The sequence below is a fragment of the Chanodichthys erythropterus genome, chromosome 9 (genome assembly GCF_024489055.1).
Source record: "Chanodichthys erythropterus isolate Z2021 chromosome 9, ASM2448905v1, whole genome shotgun sequence".
Taxonomy (NCBI): domain Eukaryota; kingdom Metazoa; phylum Chordata; class Actinopteri; order Cypriniformes; family Xenocyprididae; genus Chanodichthys; species Chanodichthys erythropterus.
Genome location: NC_090229.1, coordinates 19,433,287 through 19,445,337, shown reverse-complemented (window position 1 = coordinate 19,445,337; position 12,051 = coordinate 19,433,287). Strand labels below are relative to the sequence as shown.

The 12,051-nt window shown below is 35.9% G+C and overlaps 1 protein-coding gene across 1 annotated transcript; it reads left to right on the top strand.

Annotated features, from left to right (window-relative positions):
* The first annotated feature begins 2,938 nt into the window (after positions 1 to 2,938).
* On the top strand, positions 2,939 to 4,890 carry tcf15 (transcription factor 15). The gene is made up of 2 exons (XM_067393760.1): positions 2,939 to 3,633; positions 4,273 to 4,890. Exons 1-2 carry the CDS (start codon positions 3,148 to 3,150, stop codon positions 4,336 to 4,338), a joined length of 552 nt encoding a protein of 183 aa, XP_067249861.1. The 5' UTR covers positions 2,939 to 3,147; the 3' UTR covers positions 4,339 to 4,890.
* The last annotated feature ends 7,161 nt before the right edge of the window (positions 4,891 to 12,051 follow it).

Below are 12,051 nucleotides of genomic sequence, written 5' to 3'. Positions count from 1 at the left end.
GGCTGTCTGTGCATTGCCTGTCAATGACATCATACCAGTGTTACCCTCAATTTCTGGTTTTATTTTGTAGAAACCATAGAAAAAACACCAAAGACACATTATATTCCTCATCTGTCTAATAAAACATATTATATGTAATATATTATATGTTTTATTAGACAGATGAGGAACTGTTTGGATTCATTTATCAACAGAAAACTATCATGTTATATAGCTTCTTGTTTAAATCTTGTTTTCTTGATTTACCACCAGTACCATGTTTTACCATGACTAATATCGATCTATCTTGTGCAACAAGTGTCTAATAGCAGCTGCTGAGCGAACGCAGAGTAGCATTATAACAACTTTCAACACAAATGTATCTAATATGATAAACAGCGCTGTGTTACCCCACATACACTAGACCGGCGACTGTGGCATAATAAAAGTTCTGCTGCTCTCGAGACGTGTGTCGCGTTCGTCTCTCATTAGCAATTGCTCCAGCGGCCTCGTTCAGCTCCAACATCACTCGACCTGCTTTGCTTCATACTACAGTAACGTTAATAATGTCATCCATGAACATGATTTCTGCCCGAGTCCCATCCCGATTCTTTTCCACTGGCTGTAGACGTGAAGACAACACCTCCCATGATTCCACAAAAACAAGGATAAGTAACCGAATAAGTGACCTCTAGCGGCGAAAATTTAAATTATTGTGGCTTCAGATCAAATATTCACATATCCCTGTGATCTCCCAGATGAAGGTTAGTTTTAAAGTAACCAACAGTTTAACTGTTTGCAAATGACTCATAATTGTATCCTGATTTAGTTATTTGGTGTTTGGTAACAAAGGGCCTACTTTGCATCAGCAACACTGACTCAATGACAAGTCATTTATAAGAAGACAACTGATGGCACCTGTATTCATAGCACTAATAAATAATTTGATTGCTAATCATAATAGGGGGCTGCTGCTCGGTATAATAGTTTTCAAGAACATTATGTAAATTGGTAAACTATTTAGCCTAGGCCATTAAAACAAACACCAAAACTTAACATCTGTTCTGAACTCAACAAGTCTGGGCAAACTACTGAGTAAGCACCAATCAGAGGTTGCATTTTTATGATGTCATCATGTAGACTTCTTACAAAGTATTTTAAAGTATTTTAAAACTACAAAAATACAAAACACTAAAGTATTTTGATACAAAATACAAAGCCATTTTCATCAACCCTATCAAATACAAATTAAAAATACTATTTTGTATTTGAAATACATATTTGAAATACATGTATCATAAATACTGCCCATCAATGTGTGTGTGTGCGTGCGCGTTTTTGTGACATATCAGGACACAAATGTGTATAATGACATGGGTATGACATAGGTATTACAAAAAGAGGTGACTTATGAGGATATTACCCCATGTCCCCACTTTTCAAAATGCTTATAAATCATACAGAACGAGTTTTTGTGAGAAAATAAAAGTGTGCACAGTTTGGTTAGGTTTAGGGGTAGTGTAGGGGGATAGAAAATACAATTTGTACAGTATAAAAACCATTACGCCTATGAAATGTCCCCACAATTCACAAAAACGAACATGTGTGAGTGTGTGTGTGTGTGTGTGTGTGTGTTTGACAAAAGAAGCCAAAACTGGTTGAGAGAGAGACCCCTACAGTTATTTATCATGGCCTCGTGCTCTTTGAGCCACTGAATGAAAACAAACCGCAGCGGGTCTAAAACTCTTACTTAACGAAATCAGTAATAATGTGACTGAGTGCAAATTGAAAGAAGGAAAAAAAGAACCGTATTTAAAAGCAAATACGCTCCAGAAAACTTGATTCACGGATGAGTTTGACTTTTTAAAATTTGTTTTTACTGGTTTCATTGTGACGAAAAGTGCTTGTGTAAATAAACATGTTGATTTTAGCAGCATTAGCAGTGCGTTTGCCAGCCTCTTTGTTGCACGTTCATTATAGACCCACTGTTGTTTTAAACGCCTCGCTGTCAAATGGCCGCGCAATAAAAGCAGTAAATTCAGAGGATAATCACCGGCCGTGAGTTAGCTACTTGCAGGTGCAGCTTCTGTTTTTCCCAGTAAAGGTTCATATTACTTAACGAGCTCTTTAAAGTCCATTTTCTTCATATTTTTTCCATATTATTATTAATATTAATAATACGTCATTAAATGGAAGAAAGTGAAAAAATTGTGTGCAAAAGTTGTCATCTAATTATTTAATAAACATTTAATGCAGCGATTAAACTGAAGTTTTCAATTTTATTTACTTATTTATTTTACAGTAGCCTAGGACATCTGACACAAAATAAAAATAAAATAAATTTGTATGATTATAGCCTATGTGCTGTTAAAACTGTGATCAAGGGAAAAATTCTGGCAAAAGAAACACTGACAACCGACATGATCTGCAATATTTTATCAACAACAATATTGCACGAGGAATAGCCTAATTAAATTAAGAATGTAAAATTAAATTAATAAATATATGGAAGTTATAAATACATTTATAAATGAATAAAAACACAAAACCCGCCTTTTACTGTGGCAATATAGGCCTACCATGATACATTACAGTGATGGTTCAGTACCGTGGTACTAGTACTGAAATTCATCTTATAATATTTACATGGTGTTCCAAGGTACTTCCTAGAATACTGCCTTGGTACTGTATACCTGTCCAAAAAAACACCTTTTGGTACTTTCACGTGAACATAGCCTACTTTATGTTTTTCTTGATCAAATAACCATAATGTCTGTGTCCTGTGTGTATACTTTAATTAGTTTGTAAAACGATTAACTATTAAAAATAGGTATTTTGTTCTCAAATATGATTTAGCGAGTCTGTGAGAGACTGTAGCTTTTGTTATTTGCATATGACTGACCGCTCCTCCCTATAAAAGTCGCGCGCGCTGCTCCTGCTTCAGCTGCTCGCGCATGGAATGACTGTAAGGACACACACCAAGAGGATCTTTTAACATGTTATGAGATCTATCAACTGCTGAGAGCACACCAGAGAAACACACATCAGGCTTTCGCGATGCAGTTTTTGCGTGGCTAGTGCTTGACAACAAGCCATAATTTCCTTTTGGATACTTTGGATACTTTCCTCTCGGTTTCATCGAGCTCTTGTCCAAATATTGTTTTAGTAATGGCATTTGCCATGCTGCGGCCCATAGCTACTCATCTAGCTTACTCGGATGTTGCCATGATGTCCGAGGATGAGGAAAACCGCAGCGAGAGCGACGGCAGCTCGGAGCAGAGCTACGGTTGCTGTCCCAGCGCGGAGAAGCGGCGGAGGATGTCACACAAGTCCACGGTGAGCAGTGTGGTTATAGTAAAGCAACGGAACGCAGCGAACGCGCGGGAACGTGATAGAACGCAGAGCGTCAACACGGCTTTCACGGCGTTACGGACTCTTATTCCCACCGAGCCGGTGGACAGAAAGCTGTCAAAGATTGAGACTCTGCGCTTAGCCTCCAGTTACATCTCACATCTGGCCAATGTGCTCCTGATAGGGGATGGAGGAGAGGACGCGCAGCCGTGCGTGAGCGCGGTGTACAGCGCGCAGGGGGAGAGCGGAGGAAAGCAGCCACGCACCATATGTACTTTCTGCCTCAGCAGCCAGAGAAAAGGGGTAAGAGACAATTCATATGGATGAACATACGAGAAAACATTTAGTTATTGATACTGTCTGGAAGTGATTGTAATAAACATTTAGCCTATCTTTATAAACATTTATGGATAGCAAATGGGCAGGATGTGCGGATCTACGCACCTTGAACAGTGTGAAGGACCATTAAAATGTAATAGCTACGGGCTGTTAAAGAGAGAAATTGTATGAATGGAACATAATGTACACATAAATTAACTTTAAAAGCTTTTGAAAATGAAAGAAGAACACATTTAGGTAACAAAACAATAATGGCAGCCCTTAGGTGATGTTGTAATTATGCCTATCAAATAGGCCTATTCAGTGACAGTTTTATAGGTTACATGTGGTCCCCTCTAATACTAATATTACATTTGGTCACATGTTTTGTCCCAGAAGATATGTATAAAATCATATTAAAGTATCATAACTTAATTTCCTTGCAATACACACGCTAAGTAACCGCACGTGAGCGGTTTTCCAACATTCAGTAGGCTAACCCTTAAGCGTCGAATAAAACAAGAACGATAGAACAGAATAGGGCAAAATATCAGAAAGATAGATCATATATTTGTTAGGCCTGGCTTTAATAACCCTTTGTTTTGTCTATGTGTGATTTTGCAGATAAAGGATGGGAATGACTGCGTCCGCATGCGGGGAATCGCTTCATTGCGCGTCACACGCCGGTAGCAGCAGCAGCAGCGCGTGAGATGAAACCGCCACTCAGGGAGCGCGAGAGGTGAGCGAGACTCCTCGCGACGGAGATTCTCGGAAGACTCGCCATTCAAACAAGCGTTGATCTTAAATTTTGTACTTTTCTGTGTGTGTTTTGTATAGAGATATGAACATTTAAAATGCAGTGCATAAAATATTTTTTTTTCTTTTTCGTTTTCTTTTTTTAAAAGAGAATTTATACATTTTATACACAAACTGTGAGAACACCATGGTGAAATAAAATATATTTTTTTCAAATTTTAAATGTCCTCTGTCAGTTATGTGGATGGCACATGAAAAAAAGAAGCACTTTTATAAATGTTTTGGGTTGAAAGGATTTTTCTTTAAATTTTATTTCTCCAATAAATCTGCTGACCAATAGAAAACGATGCTTAGAATTAAGCATCAATTCATTTTTCATTAATTCATATTTATAGCACAAAATTCATCTCAGTGGGATTTTAACATAATAACATTTATAGCATATGGATGATTAAACTTCGGAAATAAAGATCTTTGCCCAATTGCTAGAGCATTTATAATGATTTTTGTTGCTTTTCTGGTTATGTATCTCTTCAGGGTTAAAAATCCAAACAACAAATACAAAAAAAAAAAAAAAAAAGATGGAAGAACAGTTGTGGGCTCAGGAGATTTAGGCAGGGTTTCAAGTCAATCAGTCATCTGAAACTAAACATTAATTCAAATTCAGATAAAACTCATTAATCATCTCTTTACATATTAACTCCTCTCATTCTCTGTGTGGTCCTTTTGTCATTGTTTAGTTGGTTTGTAACTTCTGTGAAGGACAGAAACCAAATGCCTGACTTTTTAAATTCTTTTATATCTCTCATTCTGTCTCCATGTGTTTTTGAAATCTGGGATGTATTAGTCACGGTAAATACTACCCTTCGGTCAGCACGGGGACCTGCTGCAGCTGTGCATCTGTGAGCTGCATAAATCACCATGAGGGTCAGCTTGGAAAGTGGGGTGGGGGTAATATAGAGCAAGAGGGGTGTAAGAGTGTAAGAGGGGGGATTGATAAAGAGAAAGCAGTGTCGAAGGTCTGGGTGAAGATTAAGCATTCAAGATCTTGGATGAAGGTCATAGGTTACTGTACATACAAGTTGAGTGGGTGTTTTAAAATCACAGTCAAAAATAGATCTATAAATGTTAATATCCCAATTCTGTGAACTTATATAAAGAAACTAACCTTGGGTGAACTGGTTGAGAAAGGAAAACCTTAAATAACCCAAGAGACATCAAATATGTTGTGTCTGATCTCTCCTCCACTGCTCTAGTTTTAAAGCTGTTGTTCCATCCCACATGCAGCGATCAGACTGAAGACAGACATCCATTCCAACAGAGCTACAAAGGAGCATGTTTCTCATATGAAATAGTCTACGATTATGTTTTTTTTTTTTGATGGTCTCCTACAACAACCGAGATTGGATTTTGGATCTGCTCAGAAAAATTTGGCTTATTAAATTAATGATTGAGATTTTATATATTTTTAAATATATTAAAGTAAAATAATATATAAAACATTATCTGAATATATAATACAAACTTTTTTTTATTATTATTTTGTCTAATCACAGCTCCATAGATTTATCTGAGAAATCATGATGATTCAATTAATCTTAAAATATGTGTTATGTGAATAATATATGTGTGCATGTATACAGTCAAATCAAAATGTATTCAGACACCTTGAACATTTCATTCATTAATACAGTTTATTCACTATAGTTTAAAAAATGGTAATAAAATATGATAAGATCTCAGAGTTAAACTGTGTCAAAAAAATAATAATCTTAATTATGTCAGATAACACTTAAGCAAAATATGGTCAGGTCAAAGTGTCTGAATAATTTTTGGCTCCAATTTTTTTTAATCAATTTTACTGGTAGTCCACTGTATGAAGAATTTTTGGGTATAATATGTCACAGTTTACTTTATTTTGCTATCCTCACTTACATAAATGAACTAGTGTCCTGTACCCACTATAGTAAAATATATAAAAAATATAAAAATGTCTGAATAATTTTTGGTTTGACTGTATATTTGTATATGGAATTATTGTGTGTGTATACCATAGTGAAAAATATACTAATATATGTATTTGAAATGCAATTTATGTTGTGTTAAGTATACTACAAATACATTTACATATTTATGTATTAAAATAAAAATACCCCGCAATTGTACTTTTTGTATACTAAGCTGGTATACTTAAAGTCTGCTAAATTTGGAACTAATTTTGTACTCAGTGCACTTTAATTGTGCAGAAGTAGCGCTGAGGTCCAACTAAAGATATACTTAAACATGTGATTGTGCTAAAGTGGGACTATTGTAAGTATACTTTAGGTACACTTTAAAAATTTTGCATTGAAAGACTGATATTATACAAAGATTATAATCCTTATTAATAGTGATATTAAAACACTTTTTAGGTATAATATTAAGAAATGTGCATTGTGAAATAAAGAAATACTCCAAATAAAGTTTAATTATAATTTTATATCAGTAAGTCTTAAGCGTTATGTCAAAAATATGTTAATGGATTTGAAGTATACTTAGTATGAAATAAATTTATTTTAAATAGATTTGAGGGTTTTTTTTACTAGGGTATATACATATATTTATCTGTTTACCTGCATGTCAGTGTGACCATTATCCAACATCAGAGAACTGTGAACATGCAAATGTGTTGTTAAATTATTGAAAAATTAACAAAATCTCAGGGGTCTGCAAGTAAATATTTTAGATCAAAGGGGTTTCACTGACAAAAAAAAAAAAAAGAAAAAAATTGGGAATCCCTGCATTACATGAACAAACAATAATAAACATGAAAACAGAAATGACATAAAATATTTTTGTCCAGCCTTTTGTTCAGATAAATAATTAGTTAAGGTTACTGGATATGAAGAAGACATATGTTTCACAGTGTTTAAGCGGATGCAACAATATTAATGGAGTTAGGGAGCACTAGTCTGAGCCCTGCCACTGCACCATAAACAACCAGATCACATAAAACATAAAACAGATATTCAAAAGAAGCGTTAATGTCAGAAATAGGCAAGGTCAAAATAACAAACAAAAGTGTTCAGCCTTGGGAGAAATTAACTACAAAAATAAATTAACAACAGAAATATGCTACCTACCTGGCCACAAAACAGGAGAAAAACAGGACACAACAAAAATGGCACCCATTAAAGAAAGAAACAAAACAACATGGTGGCTTTAGGCCTGGTTTCACAGCCAGGGCTTAGATTAAGCCAGGAGTAGTTAAATTAGGACATTTATTCATAGAGAAAAACATTACTGGTGTGCATCTTGAGACAAAACAATGGCACTGACATATTTTAATATGTCAGTACAAGATGCTTTCAGGTAAAACAGCTCAAACATGCATTTTAGTCTAGGACTATAGGCTTAAGCCTTGTCTGTGAAACTGGGCATTAATGTTGTAAGCATTAACAACAACAACAACAACAAAAACTAAATGTAAATGTTAACCCACACTTAAATGACAATAAGCATATAAGTGTTGGAGGCACCCTCAACAACCACTGAATTAACACAGTGCCACAGGGTAGAAAATAATGCAGTGATCACATTCAACACAAGAATGTACACAACAGCAACAGGCTGGGCAGGTCAAAGACAGCACTCTGGAGAAATCTGTCTGGGGAAAGTTTAAAAAGGGGCATTTGCACGACAAGGATGGACTAAAAACAGAAAAGTTTTTCCTTTACGTTGCACTTTCGTGTAAACGGCCCCTAAAAGCAGAGAAGAAATTCTCAGAAGTTGAGGGTCCATTTACACAACACAGTTTTCAACTAAAAACTGAAAACTTTTTATGCATTTTGGTTGTTCAAACTTTTAAAAACAGGTTTCAAAGTGCAAGTTTTTGAAAACAATACCGTTATCGTCTCTGTGTAAACAACAAAAACACAAATTTGGAAAACAGAGACGTCATGTGCATATGATTTACATGCTCAGTCGGCGCATAGTGTTTCTTTACAAAGCGAAATCGGCAACTACCGTTGCCTGTCAGCATAATACAACATTTTTAATCCTTTTCGCAGATCCATGTGAACGGGGATCATTTTGACAGCGTTGTCATCTGTATGTGAAAAGTTGGTAAGCAGGCACAGGTGGGGATAATCAGCTACCTGCCAGAGAGAATAAGTGGGAGGAGCCAAAGAGGAATAAAAAAAATAAAAATAAAAAACAGGAAAAAACACACCACAGCACTCCAAAACACAATTCATGAACAACAATGATAGCTATGTACTTGTGACAAAGTCAATAACTCACCTGTAACAATAATAAAATAATACATAGCTGGACGTAACAACAGCTATCAGCGTTTAGTAACTTGCATGATTATTTCATACATGGTGTAAATAAGAGGTGCTTTTGTCCCCAAATTTACAAGCATCACAAATTTATTTACATGACATTTTCATGGCCATTCTATATTGTGAATATATTCAAAGCTAAACGCTGACACACAGTAGGATTTTGAGAATTTAAAGGGTTAGTTCACCCAAAAATGAAAATTCTGTCATTAATTACCCACCCTCATGTCGTTCCAAGCCTGTAGGATCTTCGTTCATCTTCAGAACACAAATTAAGATATTTTTTTATGAAATACAAGAGCTCTCTGACCCCTCCATAGTCAGAAATTTAACCACCACTTTCAAGGTCCATGAAAGGTACTAAAGACTTTGTTAAAACAGTCAACGTGGCTGCAGTGGTTCAACCTTAATGTTATGAAGCATCGAGAATACTTTTTCCTTATTTATGTCCGAACGCCGACTCAGTATTGGCTAAAGCTGATCACGTGAGCAGCATGACACATACATGTGATGTTGACACAGGAGCCAGCCAATAATGAGTCAGCATTCTGACGTAGAACCTGGAAGCGCAGGAGACTTGAGGTTGAACCACTGCAGTCACATGGACTATGTTGCTATTTTGATGATGTCTTTAGTACCTTTCTGGACCTTGAAAGTGGTGGTTAAATTGCTGTCTGGAGTAGTCAGAGAGCTCTTGGATTTCATCAAAAATATCCTAAAGGTGCTACAGAGGATCTTTTCGTCGACTGAGAAACCAAAGACTGTTAGTGAGTTTTTGAAATGAGCGCATGCGTAAGAACGGCCCCCCTCCTTCACAACTCATTTCGAGGGAACGCCTCCCAAAACTTGTGCACGAGTTTACCACCGGCATTCGCTGTGTCGTGTTAGTGGATTCATTATGTCGGACTCACCGCAGGTAACTCATAATCTGCAGTTGTTACTCCTGTCTCCTGACAAAAACATTGCATGCGGCGCCTGTGGAGTGTGGAAAGTTACTGGAGCGCGCAGCCGCGCTCGTCTCTCACAAGGAACGTCATGGCAGTGATTGACAAGCCAGAGGGATGATCGCGTAAACGACTGGCTGATGTTTTTAAGGCCCTACTTCGTGCACAGATGATGTATATTAATATTATTACTTTCAGTGCACCTAATAAATAGTCTTTTATCAGTTAGTAAAGACAGTTTCAAGTAATATTGCAAAAATTTATAAAACAAAACATCCTCTTTAGCACCTTTAATTTGTGTTCCAAAGATGAACGAAGGTCTTACGGGTGTGGAACGACATGAGGGAACGACATTTTTGGGTTAACTAACCCTTTAAAAGAGTAAAAAGAATTCGGGAGAATCAATACATTTTGAATAATGAATTACTGCCACTGTGTGAATCACATGTAATCATGTAATCCATTAAAAAAGTAGCTGTAATCTTATTATCAGCGTTTAAAATATAATCGATACTACATTTTTGGAATCTGATTACGTAACCCAGATTACTGCACAAATATCTATAAACACGCCAATTTATAATTGTTTTTCCTGTTAAGTTTTTCATTATTGGGGCATGTTGTCACAAAAAATCTGTTTAATGAACTCTGTTATTTTTACTAGGCAATACTATAGTGGATCCAACTTTCAAAACATTTTTATGTAGGCAAGACGTTAAGGTTTGTGCCTATACAAAAATTTACTATGGAGATATATATTACCTGGAGATAAAAATGTGACAACTAACCCACTCATGCTAATAAATTCTGAAATTCTAAATGAATTTGTAATGAAAAGATTTATATTAAATTAGAAACACATTTTCACAAGTGCACTCAGACTTATACTTGTGTGTCTATATGTTTTACGATAATGAATTGGTTCAGCCGTGTGCAGTGACGGTACTTCAGTGTTTTGGCAGCTGGTTCAGTCTGAAATCCCCTCATAAGATGCAGATCCGCAGTGTCAAATGTGTGACTGATGTCTCCCAGCCGTATGTACTGCAGTCTAATCTTACTCTCTCTTCTGTGATTTCATTATTTCACAACAGATTCTATAGGATTAACTTTGATATTTGGAGCTTCATAAATCGAGTTTGATTGGGTCTCTTTGGATCTTTCATTTGGCTTATTAGAAGCATTTCATAACAAAACCAACAAATGCTTTCCTCTCAGATCCCAAACCTTGACTCTCGTTTACTAATGACTGAGTGGTTGCCTAGTGACTCTTGTCCCAAAAGGAAACTCTCTCCTCTGAGTTTTGGCAGGAACACAGAGTCTACAGCCAGTATATGGATCCAGACACACACACACACACACACACACAAGCTTTGATAGACTTGAGCAGACAGGTCAGTAAATGGTTGAGGAAGACTTGAGGAAGACTCCCCGATGTTGTGTGTTCATGGAAACTCCATTACCAATCATGAATAGCGAAGAACTGTCTTTTTTCCGGTGTGTGCATTTTTGGCTCATATGTCCGATGTGAGATGGCTCCCCAAGGTTTCTGTTTTGCAGGAAGTTGTCACAGGCACACAGGAAAGCAAAACATGCATGTCCGACCTCACCGTGACTGTCTCAACGTGCCTCACATACACACACACACACACACACACACACACACACACCTCAACGCTGCTCAGCTCCACCAGCCCAGCAGATGGATGATTCCCAGACACCATAATTCACTGACAGGACTGTATCCGGCCAACAAAGAGAACTCTGACCCCCATGGTAATTATATCAATACTGAAATAAAATAAAAACATGATGTGTTTCAAACAAATTCTGCTTTGGGACCCTTCTAACTGCAACAAGCGCAAGTAAAATACAGTTGCTTTAGAAAAATCAATTCATGGATTTGAGTTAAAAAAAAAAGAATCATCACAAAATTAGGGTTAAAAAAAGGTAAAAGAAAAACTATAATTGATGTTTGAATCATGAATATTTTGATAATATAAATATAAAATATTAAAAGTCAAAATATGTATTTTTTTATATTAAAATGTTTAAGCCTTTGGTTTAATACATTGTTTTGTAATATGACAAAAAATGTATTCCTGCATTTTTAAAAAAAAAACATTTTAAAACACAGCTGCTTCACTGCTTTTTTGATAAATAATAATAAAACATTATGCCAAACTATAAAGGCAAATGTTTGATTTTCTTCCTGAATTTAAGCGTTTTAATCAAACTTTTCAGTTTTTTTAAAATATTTTTTTATCTTAAGCCATATAAAACACATCGAAATGATGTAATTCATTCAAATTAAAAATGTTTGTAGGTATCTCAATTCATTTTTGAATAAGCTGCATATTTTTTTAATGTATTTTATAATA

What these genes read in the sequence shown, in the direction of transcription:
- tcf15 (XM_067393760.1), top strand. Translation starts at nt 3,148, where the DNA reads ATGGCATTTGCCATGCTGCGGCCCATAGCTACTCATCTAGCTTACTCG. An exon ending in TCAGCAGCCAGAGAAAAGGG is followed by an intron (nt 3,634 to 4,272) that starts GTAAGAGACAAT and finishes GTGATTTTGCAG; the next exon opens with ATAAAGGATGGGAATGACTG.